Below are 21,675 nucleotides of genomic sequence, written 5' to 3' on the forward strand. Positions count from 1 at the left end.
CATTCATCTTCACTGCCATCATCTGACCATACCAAGACAATATTAACGTGCCCCACCTCTGTAAGTTCCGCTAGACAGTCTCCATAAGGGGAATGAAGTTAACCTCAGTGAACTTAGAAAGATACCTTGGTAGCGAGATCCCAAGGTACTGTGTCGCTGTCTTCTCTAACCCTATCTGATATATCTGTCCCCTATCATCAAGACATGAATGCCATCCACGTAGACCTATTATGGAAGATTTAGGTGTATTGATCTTTAACGCCGCGTAAAAAAAAACAAATTGTTCAAAAAGAGCCAGAAATCCGGGAATAGATGACTCCACATCTCCTAGATAACACAGAATATTGTTGGCAAACAATGAAAGCTTAAACTCCACTTCTCCTCTTCTAATGCCTGTTATCCCTTGCTGCTCACAAATTGCTATGGCCAGTGGTTCCAAAGTTAATGCGTATAGGAGGGGGGAAAGAGAGCAGCCCTGCCTTGTACCTCTGGTTAGGGGAGATGCCTCCGTTAGACTACTATTAACCTGCACCCATGCAGACTGTATAGTGCTGCAACCCATCTATGAAAGTTGTCCCCTAGCCCCAGTTTCCCCAAAAGTTTGTTCCTATACCTCCATTCCACCCTATCAAATGCTTTTTCTGAGTCTAGTGAGACTAGACAAGCGCCCAGGTCCAACTCCTGTGTAAAGTGCATTAAGTCGATGGTCTTCCGAATTTTGTCTGAGTCCTCACAACCTCTAGCAAAGCCTACTTGGTCCCCATGGACTAAGTAAGGCCATATTCCCTCCAACCCGTTCCCTAGCAATTTCACCAGGATCTCAACATCTGTATTGAGCAGGGTGGTATGAAGAACGCTGTTTAGGGTCTTTACCTTCTTTGGGGATAACTACAATGATCGCCCCCATCATGGTTCCCAGAAGATACCCTCCCCTCAAAACCACAATGAACACCCTAACTAATTATGGAGCCTGGGTAGAGCGGAACAGTTTATAAAACTTTCGAAAACCTGTCTCCCTCTGGGGTAGTGCCCACTTTCATTTACTTGATTGTCCTTATCACTTCTGCCTAGGTTATCAGTGCCTCCAGCGGAGATGCCTGGTCTCCAGCCAGACTCGGATCAGCAGGGGGTCAAGAAAGGTGGCTATATGCGACCCATCTCCCTCACACCTGGACTTGCGTAGCCTTTCATAGTACCACCTAAATTGAGCTGTGATGTCTTCTGTGCCACAGTGAGTGACCCCAAGGTCAGATTTTATAACCCCCACCATTTTACTGTTCTGGGCCTCTCTCAACTACCAAGCCAGGATCCTGTCTGCCCAATCCCCCAACTCGGTATATTTTTGTTTAAGGAAGAGCAACCTCTTCTCTCTGTCATGCACTATTAATTCCTTGAGCTGTGCTTTGTACATCTGCAATTTCCCAGCCTGTTCTGGAGTCATTACGCTCTGTTGGCAAGCCCCACTCCCCCCACACCTCCTCGCCCGACTGCTCAGTCGCTATCTTACTTCTCAGGTCTTCTTCCTGTCTCATTCTGTCTCTCTTCCTATCGGAAACCATCCTAATTAGTTCCCCCCTGATCATTGTCGTAAAACCCTCCTATAATGTTGCCGGTGCTACCTCCTCATTATCATTAAATTCAAAGCACTCCTTGATTCTGGTAAGCAGGGTCTGGGAAATCTCCTTATCTCTCAATATGGAGTCATTACATTTCCACCTTCCCCTTCGTGGGCATCCCCAACCTTCCTCTACCTCCACACACGCCAGGTCATGGTCAGACCTAGGCACTGGGACACGAAATTAGAAACATGATCACGCAAACTACTATCCATTAAAATATGGTCGATCCTGGAGATGTAGTCGTGTACCCAAGAGTAAAACGTGAATGGAGGATCGCCCGTGGGTGTCAGCGTCAGAGAGTCCACAATCCCCACCTGATTTATCTGCTGAAACTGCTTGGAGTCCTCCTTTCTATATTCAGTTGCCCCCACTGTCCCCATTCTTTTCCTATCCCTGCTGGGTCTAAGACCATATTGTTATCCCCATCCACTAATAGGGGACTATGCACAAAGGACATACGTTTCTCCTTCATTTTTTCCCAAAACAAAACCTGTCCTTCATTCGGACAATACACAGTGCCCAGAGTCAAAACACTCCCCTGAATCATGCCCCGCAGATACACATAACAAAACGACCCTCCGGATTCTTTAGCTCTCCCTCCACCGTAACAACTAGACACAATTGATTGCAACTCCTCTTTATTTGTAGTAAACAAGGCATGATGGACTACCTCTATACGTGCAGACATTAAGTGGGGCTCCTTCCGCCTTAACCAGCGTGTCTCCTGAATGAATAACACACCTAGCTTGGAACGTGTGTACTCCAGTAGCAACAAAGGTCTTTTCGTTGCAGAATTGATACCTCCAGCATTTAAGGACCCAATTGTCATTGCTGTCACAAAACTAGCCATTAGAGGACACAGACCTTACCATACAGTGCCCAACTGTTGTGCGGCTCATCAGATCTGTATGAGCCAGCTCTGCACACACTTGAGACCAGCCCATGGTCAATAGAATTTGCGAAAACATGTGTAAGACTGTACAGCATCCCCACCCGCACACCCCAACACAGCACCCCACCAAAACGTTCTCCTCCCTATCCCCTCCCGCAGTGTTCAGCCAGGATCTACAGCCAATGTTGGTAACTGACCGAACCACCAATGAACTGTGGTACCCTGGGCAATCGCTCCACACTACCCCTTTTTCTGAGCCCCCACCCCACGCACAACCCTCGGTCTATGGTTCCCATCATCAACATTCCCCCAGACCCAAAACCCCTCCAAACAACCCTTTTTCTCCAAAAGCCCCCCCACCCCATAGGGCAGTATAAACACCTAGATTCAACCCCTCCAAGTGCCCCTCTCACAGAGCAGAAAGGTAACATGACATTACCAAAGTCAAACAAAAGCATCCAACAGTGTAGAGCGGGCCTCAGGGTCTATTGGCGGGTGGAGAGTATTCATCTTCTTAAATTTCTTCGAGCCAGTGACCCACTGTCTGTCTCTCATCATCCCCTTCCTGGTTCCCCCCAACAGAACCCTCTACCGATTCATGACCCTGTCCTCTGGGGGGTCCACGAGCTCTGCCAAGGCTCCTCGGATGTCCCCCTTGATACTAGCCTGTATTGCTGACCTCTATTCTCCAACACAAGCAAGAAGGGTAACCACCAACGATAGCGTATCCGCTTCCCCCTGAGCCACTGCATAAGCGGAGAGCACATCTGTCTGCTAGCCAGGTCGAACGTGGAGAGATCCTGAAAAATCGTGATCGTTGCATCGTTGTAGGTGATGGATTTAGCCTTCCTGGCCTCTTCTAAGATTTGGCTTTTTCTGCATAATATTAGAAACGGACGAACAATGATCGTGGCCCTCCAACTCTACCTCCAGCCCTATGCGCCCTATCTATGGTAGGCTCATTCATCGCGCCATCACCAAAAAGGAGCCTGACCACATCCTTCACGTCGCGGGCAATGTCCCATTCCGTTTTCCCTTCAGTCTCACGAAAACCAACAAATATAAGATTGTTACTCCTCTCCCTGTTCTCAAAGTCGACCATCTTGAGAGCCCTTTCCTCATCTCTCTTATCAAGAGCCATCAGTCTAGTATCAATCTGCATTTCCAATATGTCGACCGAACACTGGTTGGTCTCCAAACCTTGTAGTCTGTCCTGCATCGTATCTACTCTGCGGTCCAATTTGCCCAGTCTATGACCTATGTCGGTCCTGATACCCCTGATCTCCTCCAACAAGGCAGCAATGTCTCTTTACATCGGCATTGTGTCCCCTTCTGATTCCGCCACGGTAGGGTGAGTGGCTCTACCTCACCCTACCGTGGGGGGCTCACAATACCGATATCCTTGCAACGTTGATTTCGAGCTCATTGAGGAGGGGGGACATGTCGCTGGACTCTTTTTCCGGGCATAGGATAGTGCCATCTCCAGGCCTTCAACCAAGGGAATGCTCAATGACCCACAGGAGGCACTGTAGAGCGGTTCAATCTTGAATGAGAGGCACATGTATTAACATGTGGGTACAGAGACAGCTCCCCCTCCGCTGATGTGATCTAGAGCTCTGAGCCTTTGTCATGCGGACCGACACTCAGTGGCTATCTGGTAGGATAAATCTCCCCACACAGGCAGGTCTTCGATGTGGCTCCAAGGAGAAGTGAGATCCAGCATCCCCTCTGGCAGAAACACCCTTCACCCCAAATAAGAGATTTCGTTAGTGACTGGCCTCCAAAACACTTGGGCTCCTCATCCAGCAATAGGGCTGAATGGTCCCATAACAAGACACAAATCTCAGGGAGCTAGGATTCCGCCAAGTATGAGAGCTGGGGACCGCCTTCCACCTGCGTTCCAAAGATCCTTTGCCAAAACAACAATGCACTGGAAGGCCTCCTCCATCCAAAGCCACCCCTGGGGGAGATGGTGTAGGAGCCCGGGCGCGAGATGCGGCTCTCCAGTTCACCCCACCTCATGGACCTCTCTTTTCCTCTGCGACCATGTCTGTGGCCTCCCTCTTGCCACGGCCCCTTCGCCAAGCGGCAGGCCCACCAGGTCGAGTGGCAGGCCCAGCTGGTCGAGTGTTAAAAGCTTACTGGAACAGAAAGGTTGACCACTCCTCACTCTGCTTATGCTCCGCTGACCCCCGTCTCTTTAGCTGTCCTGGGGCACGTCCTGCTCACCAATCCATGCAACCCCACATTTTGCTTTCAGATGGGGGAGTGGGGGTGCCCCTCCATGGGCCCTACAACTGCATAGCGCTTCTTCCCTGGATGGCTGCTTAAGTCTCACAACCAAGGCCTGCATCAGCTCGGTTCTCAGCAGGCCACCTCGTAGGTTTTCTTGGGAATTCCATGGGGATATGGGTGGGCCACAGGTGCACAGAGAGGCCACCCACAATCGGAATGGCACCTCTGGTGACCTCTCTGCAAGAAAAGCGGACCCCAACCGGGCCCCTGAATCCTGGCTATCTCCAGACTTGCCTGGAAGCCGTGTGGAGCTGCTATCTCGTGTCTCCTTTGGCTGTGAAGTGCTTCAGTTGCTGAGTCCCGTATTTCCGGTGTTATTGGAGATGGAAGCTCCAGACTTCGCCTTGTGCTGCCCCAGACCTCCAGCTTCAGGACCTGCTGCTCTCTGACTCACGGGTGGGGGCTGACACTGGGGCTCAGGCCCAGAAAGACACCTGGGGTCCAGGAGCGATGCAACTAAGCTGTGTGCATCGCTTTGCCACCTGGTGGCCTCAGAGGGCACATTTAAGACACCGTCCATGGCCATGAGCAATCCTAGATGCCTTGTTTGAAGTTCGCATAAGACTCTCTGCTTCTCCATTCACCCGGGGCCACAGGGGTGAGTTCTTCTGATGGTGAATACTACATTCTTACATAAACACTGCAAAACCTTCACCCTGGAACAGTAGCCCATTGTCAGAGCATATTTCTTCTGGCAAACCATGGGACGCGAAGATCTTTTCCAGCACTGGTAAGACATTAACACAAGCAGTGGATGTCACAGACTCCACCTCCCAATACCTTGAAAAGTGATTGATAGCCACCAGGAAGTGAGTGTCCCGGCCAGTGGAGCCAAAATCAGTGTGTATGATTTGCCATGGCTTGCAGCTCCATGGCATGGATTAAATCCAAGGCTCCCTTTGTATTGGAGTGGAAGCCTTACACCAGACACATCTCTTCACAACGTCATCGACACAGTCCTCCAACAACGGAAATCACTTTGTTTTGGCCGCCCCGTGATGGCCATGGTGAGCCAACTCAATCATTCTCGGGACAAGCTTGGAGGAAATGACCAGCCTCGAACCTCTCTAAGCCATTATCCGCAAATGTCAATTCTCTCCTGACCCTCCACAGCTGTTCCAGCTCCGTTCTTGAAGAATTTGTTCACTTGGCCAGACCAGCCCACGACCATTTCCAGTCACTTTTTTCCACTGCCTTCCGTAGAATCCTGAAGCAGTCATCACTCCCAGATGCCTCTCTCAATTCTTCCATAGACATCGAGTTCGGCTTAGCAGCTTCTGATGCCGGACAAACAAAATCTTCTGTCTCTGCAGCTTCTTGATCTGTGGTGGAACAGCGGTTGGCAGGAAGCCTCGACAGCTAGTCTGCAGTGTTGTCATGGCCAGGGCAATAGACCAACTGCACTTGGTACTCCAACAATGCCAGCATCCACTTCTCAATCCTGGCCGCTGGCTTGTACGACGAGCCAGGCATAATAGTAATTAGAGGCTTATGATCCGTGACCACGGTCACAGTGTGACCATAAATATACAGATGAAAATGCCAGAAACACAACAATACCACCATAGCCTCCCTCTTGATCTACGAGTATAGCTGTTCAGCTGCTGACAAAGCCCTGCTTGCAAATGCCACTGGTTTCATGTGACCATACCTGTCAGTTTGGGTCAACATAGCCCCCAGCCCACGACCACCTCTAAGGCCATCTCCAGGTCGAAGAAAGCTATGGTGCTATCATCAGTCAGCACCTCTTTCATCTCCTCAAATGCCGACTGCTCTAGAAAGGACCACATCCACTGAGTGTCCTTCTTCACTAGACTGCGTAACAGCTCAGATATTGTTGATCTTTGATGAAGCAACCACAGTACGTTACCATCCACAGGAAACTCTGTACTGCGGAAACATTCTCTCGAGGTCTGGCTGTCAGACTCACTTGACCCTGATCTTCTTACCTCCTGCTTCCAGTGGGTCTTCTTATCTGAGAGGCGTTGGCCCTTCTTTTCGAAGAGATAGGATTCAGCTGGGCTACCTCCAAGGCGGATCCAAATAAATCAGAGTGGAAACCCTCTGGGGTAGAAAAACCCTCTGATTGCGGTAGTACCGTTCCACAGAGATTAGACTGCCAATGCTGCTCAAGAACCATGCAGTAACCTTGTCTCCCACTCTCTTTAATATTTACATCCAGCCTCTGGTCGCACTGATCTGCTCCCACGGATTTAGATGCTACTCGTATGCTGATGATACTCAGATTCTGGTTCGACTGGATCTTCTTCATCCAGTCCATGCCACCCAGCTGCGAGATTGCTTGTCAGCCGTGGGATGCTGGATGAGCGAAAACTGTCTCAAACTAAATGGAGATAAGACTGAGGTCATGGTTGTGGGTCCTACCACTGTCCCGTCTCTCTGGACATCGTCTTTCTGGCCTTCTTCTTTTGGTTAATTTCCTGCTGCGGTCCCTGTGGTCAAAAACATAGGCGTTAAGCTATCTGCTTCTCTTTCCTTGGCCTCTCAGGTTAGCTCGGTTTGTCAGGCTGGTCATTTTGAATTGAAAATACTCAGAAAAGTCCTGCAATGTATTCCCTTTCATCTGCGGGTGCCGGTGGTCTCTGCTCTGGTCCTCGGCAGGATTGATTATTGTAACTCTTTATAGTTGGCTCAGCCAGACTATTTGTTACGCCATCTTCAAGTTCTTCAAAATTCTGCTGCCCATCTTGCCACCGAGAGCATATTTTGCCAGTTCTCAATTCCCTTCACTGGTTACCAGTGGCAAAGCGTGTGCATTTTAAATCTCTCTGTTTGGTAAACAGGGCCTTCTATGCTGCTGGCACAGAGTACCTGTAGTTGAAATTCCGACCCTATGTTCCTCCCCGTGCTTTACGCTCTGCATATCGCTCTCTTTTGGCTGTCCCTAGGGTCCATCGCGTGAGAATTGGAGGCCGCTCTTTCTCGGTCAAAGCTGCCATTCTGTGGAATGCCCTGCCGGCTGCCCTTCGCGCTGTGTCTGTTCACCTGCAATTTGGGAAGGCTCTGAAAACTCTACTCTTTTAGCTTGTCTCTCATCTAATCCTTTTTGTTCTCAGTCATAGCGCCAGGTTGCCTTTGGGTGTCGGTTGCGCTGTACTTCGGTACAAATAATCATAACATAATAACATTAACATAACAACGTCCAAGATAATGCCAGACTAACAGATAGAGGTTCCAGATACAAGAAAAACATATTGCCAGAGCGTCAGGGACAACAGCAGGAACTAGCGAGGAGAATGGGGAGGAACGGAACTGACTCACACACAAGAATAACAAGGTGTAGCCAGGAACAGGAGAGAGAAGGAATCAGAGGATTCGAGCAAGAATAAGAACAGGAACAAGAACGAACAGCGTCCAGGCAACTTACTGAAGGATAAAGTTGTGACGCGAGTGCTCCGAGTATGGAATCAATTGGGAGGCTTCCGGGTCCCTGAACCGAGTCGCCTGATTGGATGAACCACGCCACAACAACTAGACTGCTACACATGTCTACTCCAGATGGCGTGTCGGGACTAAAGGGAATAGCGGAAGCGTTGTGCGTGATTCATGACACTGGCTTCCTTAATGTCCTTTACCTTGGCCGGATCACCTGAGATACCGCCCTCCTGGAAGACAAACCCAAATAATTTGAGTCTCTTTTGCAGAAACTCACATTTATCCTTGTGCAGGGTGAGTCCGAGTGAGCGGATTCGGTCCAATACCTTCTCTAGCCTTTCCAGATGGTCACCTTCCGATTTAGCAAAGACCAAAATGTCATCACTAATGTTCAGAGTGCCAGGGATGCCTGCCAGCGTGCCCCTGATTGGATTTTGAAAAACTTCAGCCACTGAGGATACCCCAAAACTGGGCTTCTTATACATGTAGGTATAACCTTGTGGGTGGTGAAAGTCGTGATGTACCGACACTCTGGGTGCAGGACCTACTTGCGGTATCCTGTTCTGAGGTCTAGCTTGGAGATAAATACTGTCCCCTGCTAGTCCGCCACAATATCATCCATGGTAGGTGTTATATGCCCCTCCTGCTGAATGGCTATATTGGGGAGGCGCATGTCCACTGAGATGAGTAATGGGTCAGGCTGCTTCGGCTTGCGAGCCACCACAATTGAGGAAACCCATGGTATGGGACCTGCCACTAGGCGATGATATCTAGCTTAACCAGATTGTCCAGTTCCCTCTCAACCTTTTTCCCCAGATGGAAATTGATTCTTCAATGTTTTAGTGCCACTGGCTGCACTGACTCATCTATGTGTAGGTGAATTGATTCCCCTTTTATTAGTCCAATCCCTGAAAACACATCTGTAAACTTGGTAATCAGTGACTGTACATCTTCCCTGTACACGCCAAATGCACATTTTACAATTTCCAGGGCTTTTACCGCAGCACAGCTCTGGAGCGTATCTTCACTGACCTTGGTGACCTAAATCTCACCTTGATTTTCTTCCCCTCATGAATAACACTCAAGACAAACATCCCCTCCAGCGGAAGGCGAGTCCTGCCACCAAACGTAAATATGTGCACTTTGGAATTGCCCAACTCAAGAAGACCATGTAGCGTATCGTAGTGCGACCAGGACATCACATTGACTGATGCTCCCTTGTGAATCAGGACAAGGACATTGGACCCATTCACGCACACCTCACATTGTGGCTAGTGTTTCCTCTTCTGTTTGATGTCTTTCACACTGGATATGAAGAACACATCCTCCTCATCTTCTTCCTCCTTGCACAACTGCTCCTTCTGCTCCTCCTGGGCATCCTTTGCAGCTGTCTTGGGGCAAATAGCCGCGGTCTGGCTGTGCCTCTCGATCGGGCAGTAGGCACAGGAGTGCGGCTCACTTTTGCGAAATGGTTGGAAATCCAGCCCCTTCCACACGTGTGCCCTTTAGCCAGACAGTTGGTGTAATACGGCAAATCGAATCCACAATGTGGGCAAGGGGGTGTCGCTTCAGCCCCTTTCTCTTTCTTGGACCAAATGTTCTTCTTGATGCTCCTAGACAGTTGTTGTCTCCCCACGGCACACGCATCTTCCAATTTTATAATCTTCATACCAGTATCCATCATGTGCTGGTGGGACCGGCCCATCTCAAGGATGCAAGCCAACGTGATGCCAGACTCCCTCAAAATCTGCCACCAACTTGCAACATGGAGGCAAGCTAGCAACTTGCTGGACGATCAGCCTTGTATTAGCTGCTGGGGAATGACCTCCTCCTCGTTCCACCCGTAGGATGTTACTAAAGGCCTCAACCTGCCATGAAACGCATCTAGCGGCTCATCATCCCTTTGCTTGACCGAGCACCTCACAAATTGTTCGTAATCCAGATTCACCATCGGAGTGAAATATTCCCTCAGCACTGCTCTGGCCGCTAGGCACGAAACATCTACAGTTTGCAAAGTCTTAAAGATCTTATGCACTGCTGGGCCAGCAGAATACAGCAGCGTAGCTTACTTGGCCTTGTTATCTCTTTCCCCCACAGCGACAAAGCACATTTCTAACCTCTCCATCAATAGACTCCACCTCGTACCCAGACTGGATGGGGCACCTGAGACGTCAAACTCCACAAGCGAGGCCAGTGCTCACTGTTGTCTAGGCGCCACTGGAGGCACAGCGCCTGCATTATCGACTATTTTGAGGAAAATAAAGTGTCCAGAATCAAACATACTGTCTTATGTTGAGCGCACAAGCACTCCCAGGGGACCCACAACTCAGGTGTGGAAGGGCACCTCCAGGCACGCCACCACTGTAGCCTCGATGAGACCACACACACAACGGATCACTGCTACGTGGGTAACAAACAGAGACTGGAAACGAGGAAAACAATATTTTTTTGTTTTTTATAAGTTCCCTGCGGCGCAGAAACACTCTGATAAGGAGGTGCAACCACATGGGAAAAGAAGAAAAGGGCAGTCCAGAGTGTGCCCGTCGAAGCCTGGCACTTCCCACACTGTGATGACGCTCATTGCCTCTAATGGGGAGCTAACCGCACTGCTCGGAGCAAGCAGGCCGCATGTGTAGCCTCCCACATGTCCACCTGGGTGAGCAGCATCACCCGAACCACACCGCTGGGTCCGTCGAGGAAGTGATAACGATCACTTCGCCAGCGACCTCCTCTTCGCCAATCTGATGAGGCAGCGAGGCTTTGTTGAAGCGGGAACACTGGCACCCAAATGAAGGACACAAAACACTCTGTGCCGGTGTGACACCCCATTTATTTGGGCACCCATGTGATGCAACAGGTGCTATCGTTCTCTTAAAGGGACCTCACCACAATTTGTGCATGCAGGGATGAGCAACAAGGGTGTATCTGGGTGTAAACAGTTTTAAGGGATTATAGGCACTCTGGTTTCTGGCTGGTGTATTTTTAGGTAAGTTACAATATATTTTGCAAATATGGCAGTGAAGTAAAGCATATTAAATGGTCTATCTTAGTAACGACTCCTAGCCCTCCTGCTCTAGTTGGTTTTTCTCCGACAACTGTGCCTGGCCAAATTCCTCTTATTAGCGAATCATTGGTCATGGGGAATTCCTGGAACCCGAACGTCATGACTTCGGCTCTGCTGACGGTGTGAGGAGGTGTTACCAGTCTATTGAACATGAGTCGGCATGCTAAGGTGGACAGTGGTTTGAGAGGTGCTACTGGAGGCAGTGATTTGTGTCAGTCTTCAGCTAGCAACTTTCCTGGCCACATTGGTGTCTAACACTCTGAACTCACTTAAGGAGGAAGTACATACATCAAGTACCATCAACCCTAAATACAGGCCCACAGCGCCAGATAACCGGCCATCAGCCTGTATTTTGGGTGAATTATAATGACTGTGAAGTCGGAAGTCGCCTTGAACCAAAGAATACTTAAAAACATGGTTTTGAAAGGGGAAGTAATTAGCTAGATCATTCAAGACCAAGCTTGTGGATAACAGGTTGGTTGTGGAAAGCCTGTTTAGGGAGGAGAGTGGAGTCTGCTTAAACAGATCCAACATATTGGCACTTTTTAAGGAGGTCCCAAATCTGAGACTTATTAACAGGAAGGACGTTGATAGGGTTGACTTTCCAGACCTAGCACGTATGGACTGCATTTTTGGACGTAAGATCTTGTCTGGTTTAGGAATGTTGTTTTTGAATTTTATCTTTTTTTATGATGCTTTGATATGTTTTATACACTTCTTGTATCAAGACCTTGGTGCGATTTCGACCTTACATTCATCCGTTTCAATAAACGACTTTAAAAGAAACATGCGTAGCACCTTGCAGCTGATAGGTTCTTGGATTGAAGAACTAAAAATTACTCCAGTGGTGGTAAAAAGGAAATGTTTTGTTTTTCGATTGGGCGGAAACTACTGATTCGTTGCTAGATTCTCCCTCTACAGAGAGTATGCTAATTTTAGAAGAGATGAGATCTTCCACAATATATCTCATTATCCCCCTGTCTGAAAATGTGTGGGTTCTACTTGCACTTCCGATTGAACCAGTTTCTAACTCTGGAACGCAGGAGTAAATGGGACAAATCAGTACTCAACTTAAATTGTAGATTTTGTAGAGAAACCCTTGTTGAGAAAGCCCTGAAACACCTGGTTTTGAAATGTGCTGAGTTTAAGGACCACAGAGTCCGGTACTTGGGGACAGAAGTGCTAACAGAGATGTTTTGGGTCAGATTGATGTGGGCAACGTGGTTAATAGATCCTGACATTATATGCTTTTTAAAGAATAATTTTGGAAAAACTGGATGATTTTTAGATAATGCATGTGTTGACACATGCTGTTTATTTACGTCACTATATGACTTAGTGTGTGTGTAAATGTCTGGATATTTTAAATGCTGCTTTTCCTTTTGTTATCGTTGTGAAAGGCTTATGTTTATAGGCTAAAAATAAAAAAAGATAAATCAATTCTTATACAATTGTTAGTGTTATATCATTGTAAAGGTTGTATCAACCATAAACAATAAAAAAATATATATATATATATATTAATGTTAAAAGATATGCATTTCTTCTAATCCAAACATTATTTGTAACTAGCAAATTCCATAACACTCTTCACACTGACCTCGTGGTCACTCTTTCTCAGGAACACAACTATCACTGCAGTGCTAGTCCTGGAAACCTGAAGATGGCGTTGGTGGAGTCTCGTAGCAGAGAGGAAATTCTTAGGAGCAAACTGCAGATGGCAAGAAGGGAGGAACGGCGACTCCAGGGACAAGTGTCACGGCTGCTCACCCAGTTGGAAGAAGTACGAGGACTGCACGAGGAAGCAGTGTGTCTTCTGCAGTCCTATTCTGGTAACACACGCTATATATCTGGTGACTAGACTAGATATCACTAATTGTATTCATTCAATGCCAGTACTATTAGCTCAGTCACTTGCCACACACGCTTCATTCAGTATACGTGTTCCCTTTCACTAGTTCTGCTTCAGGAATGAATAGATACCGCACTACTAATCTTCATCACACATATGTTCTATTCTTGTGTATCACCGTCCTAAGAGTATTAGGGCTACTCCCATCCAGGCAGCGCGGTCAAACGTTTCCTATTCTCATTGCTATGCCACTTACCTGGCCTCTTCCCTGGATCTGCTAGTTAGGATACTACAGAAGTGTGATATCAATCAAAGGAAGAGACCACTTGGGAGCGTGGTGAAGTCGGAATCCAGTACTGAGATGAGGAACAGTAGAATGTAGTTAAATGAAGGTTACCAGTGAGTAATTTACACATCACTACTTCGTCCATAGAGCTTCAGTTAATTTTAGGGGGATGAAGTTATAATATCCAATGTTGTTCTTACTTGATTGATACCGCCTAAAATGGTCATTTTCTAATATTATTTATGAATTAATGGTCAGTAGAAACTGTTGACATTCTCCTAACATTGAGCGAAGGTAATTTCATATGGACTCTTCTCTGTGCCGAACGTGTACAGAAATTGTCCCTTTGACCCCTCAGTACTGCACATGGCATTGCTCAATTATTAGACAACCACCATACCTGCTTGCAAACCTAAAACACAGATGGGGCGGTGATTGTGGGAGGAGTGGGGTACCAGGAGGTTTGTGGATATTAATGTGTCAATCTGCTCTCCTTTTCCTTCGGCAGACTTGCCATTAGAGCTCATTAGACGACACCCAGAAGGCTACAGTCAGAGGCAGTGTAATTTTGCATCCACACTTCATTCCTACGGGCCCAAAGCATATGAGTACTTACAGCAAATGGGCTTCAGTTTACCAGATCCAAGCACTTTATTCAGGTATGTCCAAGCTTATTTATTTTGATCACTGCCTTAAAGACGTTCAATCAGTGTCCTTTTGTTTTCTGGGTACATTGCCGATGCAGAACATCCTGGACTTTCCTTGAAAGGGCTCTTGCTATGAACATCTTGGCATCCTCTGTGATTAACCTGTACTTGATAAGAGCAGTAGTTCATTGATCTGTCATGACGATAGGACTCTGTAGGGTACATTTTTAACTGAAGATACATAGGCAAGCATAGATACAAATTGACAATTCATACTTTGCTTGGTGCATACACACACCACAGGCAAAAGGTTTAGCTGCTAGAATTTAGGACTGTGGCCTTCAGTCCTTCACTCACTCAGACTCTGCCTCCTAGCGGAAAACCAAAAGTAATTTGCAGACTTTGGGTTTCTATGTGCCCCACGCCTATTTCTTGGTTGTTGCAGTAGCTTACAGGGCTTGTGTCAATTTCAGGATGTTGTACTTTACCAGCTTCATCTAGAAAGGGGCCAGGCACACTGATTTCCTTTGCAGGATCACTGTGGGCTCTGGTGATGTTAAGCTTTACACCTGTACAATCAGTCATATACCTCTGTGGGTACTATGCTTCACCAAGCTAGTAGCCTCCCTAGAGACTTGTGTCTCGACCAGGCCACTTGATTTTGATTTGATTTTGCATTTGTAATGCGCATAACCTATAGATAGGGTCCAAGCAGAAACTGCATCTAGGCGCAGATGTTAATAAATCAACGTTTGCAACATTGAGCCATCAGTCACAGCTTTAAGGCCAGGCACATTCTGAGAGATCCTCCTTCATCCTTTTATGTCTGCCTTCCTGGGACAAACTGGTGATATTCATGGAAGAGAGCAGGGGACTTAAGGCTGGGGATCTTGGGGATCCTCCAGATACCCAATCCATGGTCTGCAACATGGAGTGGGTGGTGGTGGTACCCAGCCCAGCCCCAAGATCACCCCACAGCAGCAGTCTGCAACCTTTTGCTCTCCAGTTTTTCTTTTTTCTACAATTCCCATGATCCCTCACCATTGACTACACTAGCTAAGCCGAATGGGATAATTCAAAACATCTGGAGAGCCAAAGGTTTCAGACCGCATCCCTAATCCCATCATCCGGTCTTTGTTACATACAACATACTGCTATGCTCTTTCATTAGATCTCTATGGCATCTCTCATCATCTCACCTTCTGGAAATAGTGTCAACTTGGCTCTTACCCACCACTCTGGTACTTTATATCTTATATGTGTCAGCTGTCCCCAAAGCACTCTGATGCTTTGGGTGTTTGTTTATGATTCATGCAGTGCCTTACAGGCCTGATGTTAAGAGCTCAGTGGTGATAGACAGGTACTGGCACAGCAGTAGACAAAACAACTAAATAGTTACAGAAGGCTACAGTGGATTCACTTATCAGTCAGGATAAGCATCACACCAACAATGAAGACACAGCAGTGTTCTGGGAGGCATCAGAGCTTATTAGAATAGGTAAGTGCATCTTCATAGCTATACGTAATATATTCCAAAGCTTACTTTTGAATGCTGTGAAATGTCTGTCGCCATGACTCTTTCAGTTTGATGACAGGGCGATGAGCAAATTGTATGGGTTCGCTCACAGAGTGTGAGGTGTGTGTTAGATTAACAGAACACAAGACACAAACTATATTTAAATAACTTTATTTTTGTCAGGACGGGTTATAGGGACTTCTCAACAACTGAAAAGGCAATTTATCTAACTATCTAAGAAAACGTTCTATGAAAGAGTGAAACAAAAGTGCATCAGGGATCTCCTATCTGGTAAGGATACTGGTCTCTCTTTGAAACTCAGTTATGCATATAGTCTCAGGGTTATCTCACAGCATTTACTTCTTGCGCCTCAAACAGAGTTTCTGGAATATAATACCTTGAAAGCTTCTTGCCACACCTACACGGTCCCATACATATAGAGTCCAGCATGCTTCTTTTCCCTCCAATACAGTCTTAGAGATAGAGTGCCTAGCATGCTGTTTGTAACTCCAGGAATATAGTGCCCAGGTCAATTCCTGGCATATAGTGTACTGCCCACTTTCCCTTTAAGGGTATATCACCCTGCCCACCCTCACAGTCTACCCAGATGCTCTCCCCTCTATTTGGAACTGCTAACAACTTGGTATACTAGGGCCCTTCCGCTTTATTTAGACTCTCGAGCATTCCGGCTTAGGGCCTTTGGTTTTCTAGCACCCTTAGCCTCTCTGCTTCAGCATGTTGTGATTTACTTTCTATCTCCAGCCTACGCTCGTTCAGTGCTTCTTTCTGCCTGCCTTTTCATTCTCTCCTTCGTCTTCTGAGGCTTGAGAGCCCCTTTTTTATAGTGCTTGGCATGCATTCCCCAAATAGAGCAATGAACTGCGTTGGTTTGCTTTCTCAAAGTATTATTATAGCAATTCTGATCAGGGTTGCTGGTGGCCCCTGTGGCTCTGGCAACTTGTTTTCTTTACAAAAACCCTTTTATTACAGTTTTCTTCATCGTAAAACATGTTCTATAAGCATAACATACATCAATGATGAATTGACAATAACGTTGCGACATACAAGCAGTTTAAATACAGTTCACCTACTATCAGCCTGTATACCCTATCCCCACACACTCTTTATTTCTTTATTTATAAAGCGCATGTCACAAGCCCGGAGGCATAATAGCGCTGACAAAGACAAACCAAGAACATTGCATAAAACACATAGCGCTTAAAGCACAAGATTCCTAAAAAGGCTGGGGCAAGCTAGTGTATTGCGGCCAAATTCCGAGAGATTCCTGAAACCTGCGCTAGTCGAGAAATCAGCAGAACATCTGTGCTTTCAGGTCCCGTTAAACTTTGGAATATTATCCCATATACCAATTACTAATAACTCGGCCCCATGACACTTCATTGCATGAACTCCTCCCATTTACCCCAGATTTACTGGCATTTCTGGTGACAGCCCCTAGATCTATTTACTCTCTTTTCGAAGGAGCAGTAATTGTCGAAACTCATTCTCCATGCAATGAAGCTATGGGTTTCTTTAGCCCCTCATTTGGACGCGATATCTCTTTTTGCAACCATTAAACCTGCAGTTACAAATAGTTTATCATAGTTGTTCAGACCCTCATCATTCCATACGCTTAGCAATACAAATTTGGGGCACTTCCTTATTGTTCTAAAATACCTGGATTCGTGACATGAGCCGTCCCATTTTGTGCCAGGTCTCCCTTGAGTAGTTTATCCTGTGTAGGATTGTTAGTTGTAAGAGTCAAAATATGATGCTTATTCCGGCCTCTTCGGCAGATCTCATGCCTTCATCCATTCCTCTTCATCCAAATGGATCAAGGTCCCCTCACAACTGTCTCATAGTTTTATAAGGTGGGGGGTGGGAGGATGAGTCAAGCTCGTGATGGCCTGGTAGACAATGGATATGGCCTTATTCAACGGACCATCTAATGAAAGAATTGCCTCTAAAGGGGAACAATTGGGGAGGTCCTGCTGATCCATCTGCCCTGCCTTCATATTACATTCCAGAGTCTGATATACTGAAGGAAGCCATTGCCTGCTTGGTTAAATATGTCCTGCAGGGTCTTGAATGGTATTATTCGTCCTTGGTGGATTAGATCTCCTTCTTCCCTTATCCCTTCGGTTTCCCAAGAAGTGATGGCTCCTAATTGTTTGACAAGAGTTTGATCATGATTCCTCCAGATCGGGGATTGTAGCGTGATCTTACCCTTCCACCTTATGGCCTTTTTCACCTTGTAACTTGCGTTGTTACCCTATTAGTGGCCAGTAGGTAATAATTCCTGCCGGTTACTCCATAAGGCATCTGCCAAGGTGTTGCTTTCCCCATCGACTCTATCTCTAGTCTCAAGTGGCCTTTGGACTACCCTTCGAACAGCCACTCGTTAGCGCCAGCTAACCGACAGGCCCAGTAATAGCTTTCGAATGGATTGTGTCCTCCCATGTATTCCTCATCTTATGATATTGCCATATCCAGCTTCAGCTGATTCGGAAAAAATATTCTCCAACAGAGGGCACTGCGCGTTGATGCCGGCCGACTCGATGTCCCTCGGAGGTCTCCATCTCGATGCCAACGTCATCGATGGTATAAAGCGCGCGCAGCGACTGTTGGCTTCAATTCTGTTTTTTTGCAAAAGTTATCACTTTGGATACGGTACGCTTCAGGTCCATATCAAAAATCTTCGAATATTTTGTTCAAAATGGCATCTTCATCGGTGTCTTTGACTCTGAGATCGGGGTTTAAGAAGTGCCAAGATTGTGGGGCTTAGATGTCCCTTACAGACCCCCATCGGATGTGTCTGGGGTTCCTCTCATGCTACCTTCGACTGTAAGGCCTGCCTACCGATGACAGCTAAAGCCCTGAAAGAGCGAAGAGGAAAATTAGCAGCAGGTAGGTCACAATCCCCTTTGACCCCCTCAAAAAAAGTTGTTTCAGACGAGTCGAGAAAAGTTTCTCCTGTCGTAAACATACAAAGAGGTTGAGATCACGCAGTGGTTCTCACCACTCGTCATCTTCACAACAATCGAAGAATGGGTTATATGCCCAAATAAATTGGCCTCTCCGGCTGAGTGGGAGAAGTTCAGGGTAAAGATGATGAAACTTTTTGAGAATGCGGCCTTGACCCCCTCAAAAACTCGTGAAAACCATGGCCAGGTCAGAAAACTCTTGTTGTAGTATAGTTTGAGGGGTTTTGAGGATTGGGCGCACATTTTCTTACGTACCTAAGATGGCGAATGACGTACGAGTACGTCCTCTGGTCCGTCGTTCACGGCGGACTCCGTCAGTGAATGTTATTTACACATGCATACTCGCATTAGTGTCTTGATCCTGTCTGTCGGGCTGTCGAGAGCGGCTACCGGCTCCTAGGAAGTTTCATCCTGGGCGAAGGGAATTCAGGTGTCACGCTGGTAAGTGGACATGTTCTCCTGTTGGGGGCACGTACTGAATTCAATAAGATGGTTGTTTCGCGGATAGGGACTTAACTTTGCAAACTACTTGTGTTTTGCTGATACAGGCGAATGATGACCACGGTTGTGGTACGGTTTGAAAGCGGAGGTCCGGTCCCTTCGGTACATGGGGATTTTACATTTCTGCACTTTTAGATTTAACTACCCTCTCTGGTGGTGGCTTTTAGTCCCTCCGTGCGGTGATGAGAGCATGGTGATATGGAACACTGGTGTTTTATGGGCTTTGTGGTCCTCTGTTATTGGCGTAGTCACTTTCACCGTAGGGGGCACTCTGATTATTATTTACACGGTGTGGTGATTCAGTCTTGGTATATGATACAACGCTTGTTGCTTTGTTGGAGGATATAATGTGGTGGGCACAACTTGAGTTACACTCTTTATTATTGGTTTTGTCTCATTAGGATTCGTTTGGAAGACGTTTTCTCCCTGTGCCAGGCGCTAAGGTTGGTATCGGGTGGAGTTGGATCAAGGTGCTGTGAATGTTTTGTTTTGATTAGTGCCCTAATGAGGTTATGTCTGTACCCTCATAGGTGCTCCTCCCTGAGTGGATTTGACCTGTGGAACATTTGGGCTTTGCATGCCCTGAAGATGGATTGTTTTCCAATCCGAAATGCGTTGGCTGTATAAGAACATTTAGTGAAGTCTATTTGGACATATTTTTTAAAGGAAGTTATTTGAGGCTGGATATATTCTTGAAAGGAAGTCATTCAAGACCACTGCTGTTAATTTTTGGCTCTAAAAATTGTAACTGTAACATGTGGAATTGAAGCAAGAAGTAAGAGTCATCATATGGACATTTAAATTATGAATCATTTAAAGCACAGTACTGCTTGAAATCACGTTGTTGTGTATGAATACGAGCCCTATGAGTTAATAGGGGTTCACTGAGAAGTGTGCTTTCCTTTTTTGAATGAACTGAAATCCCTTTGAAAGTGTTATTGTTTGAAGTTTACTATATTATATTTGTTTTTGAATTAAAATCCCTGTTTGAACTATGTTCTTTTGAATGTTCTTTTGAATATTATTGTACAAATCTTGAAAATATTTCTCATAAATATGTAAAGTGGGGGCTTTGACGTGGTGCGAAGTTCCCGATCTATATATTGTCATACTTACTGTGGGTACGGAGGGACCCTTTTGGAGTGCATCCTGGGGGTTACTATACGTTGACGTATGGTTTTATTTTGTCAGGTCAAAAAACTTGACAAAAAAAAGATAAGGGAAATACTGCGCCTTCGGGCCCAGAAAGCAAAGAAAAATATCCTCAAGAGCGGTAGAAAGATCCCTTGAGTCGAGACAAATCTTCCTCGAGGAAGAGGTCAGCGACGCCATTGGTGCCAAAAGACTCCTCATCGGACTGTGACAGGTCCTCGACCCCATAGGTGTTAGACAAGTCCTCGACGCTGAAAGCGTAAGACAAGTCTTCGGCGTCAACGCACTCGACATGGACTGTGTTGAAGATTTCGGCACCACCATCGATGCCATCGAGGATCAGATAAAAAAGAGAAAAAATATATAAATGAGGACCCTATTCTTCCTTATCATGTGGTATTGCAAAGGAGAGTCAGTTCAAATTGGGAAACGCCAGAATGGATTCCGGCAGTGAATACAAAATTGACATCTAAATACAGGCCTCCAGTAGTGACCCCAGTTACTTGACAAAGCATCACACTCCTGAAAGTTTAATGGTACAAGCTGCCACATCAGCCCCTAAACAGAACACTTACCCAATTATTCCCCCAGACAGAGACGATAAGTGTTACAACGCTTTGGCCAAGAACATTTTCTCTGTGGGAAGTATGGCCCTAGAGTCTGCAAATGCTACGGGCTCGTCGGCCAGATTCACTCAGACTGTTTAGGAATGTGTAACAATGGCTGATGATCATATCCCTGAAGGGGAGGAAAGGGACAGATTTTTAAATCTAGTCAAGGATGGTAAAGATGCAATGTGCAAATCCCTCCAGACAGTTCTTGACAATGCTGACAGCATCAGCAGGACCATGACGGCTAGTACAGTTTTTTTTTTTTAAAAACAATTTTATTAATTTTATTCAAACAACAAATAACAAACCCAACTCAACTTACAGTGGTTACATATCTTGCTCATAAATGCACATACTTTGTTACTTTGTCGCCCACTGTATTTCCCGTCCCACTCCCCTCCCAAGCCTACTTTCTCCCATTGTTAGTCTCCACCTCTTGTGGTGGGGAGACCTCTCCCGCCACGCTTATTGAATCATCATCACTTGGTCCATCATACGAGGGCCCAAAAAGCTCTGGTATTAGTTGTCTCCAACCCGCTAGGGCTCCAACTTCACCCTCTATGTCCCCTTTACACGCTTCCTGCTATGCTACTGTTTCTGCCTCCGCCCACCTTTGCAAGTCCCTCCACCACGTCTCCACTTTGGGCTTGTGGCACGCTTTCCATCCCATTGCAATCCTTCTCTTCGCCAGTACATATGCCAGATCTTTCAATTTACTCACATGTTTAAGCTTCCGCGGTCTGGGGAACCCTCCCAACAAGCAAGCCCACACCGTATCCACCTTCATGCAGATTCCCTTGTCTTCCATTTTCTGTGCTATATCTCTCCAATATTTCGCTATCAGTGGACATGCCCAGAAC

General features: G+C 46.5%; 1 protein-coding gene across 3 annotated transcripts in view; it reads left to right on the forward strand.

Moving 5' to 3' along the window:
• The window catches only part of LOC138492605 (THAP domain-containing protein 2-like), a 530,416-nt gene that overhangs the window by 420,172 nt on the left and 88,569 nt on the right, over positions 1–21,675 (forward strand). For all 3 annotated transcript variants that reach the window (XM_069619894.1, XM_069619893.1, XM_069619895.1), the window contains exons 4-5: positions 12,888–13,098; positions 13,913–14,063. In XM_069619894.1, the coding sequence (XP_069475995.1) occupies positions 12,888–13,098; positions 13,913–14,063 (362 nt within the window). The remainder of the gene's footprint in view (positions 1–12,887; positions 13,099–13,912; positions 14,064–21,675) is intronic.

This window comes from Ambystoma mexicanum, chromosome 10, assembly GCF_040938575.1.
Source record: "Ambystoma mexicanum isolate Mex_15411 chromosome 10, UKY_AmexF1_1, whole genome shotgun sequence".
Classification (NCBI taxonomy): domain Eukaryota; kingdom Metazoa; phylum Chordata; class Amphibia; order Caudata; family Ambystomatidae; genus Ambystoma; species Ambystoma mexicanum.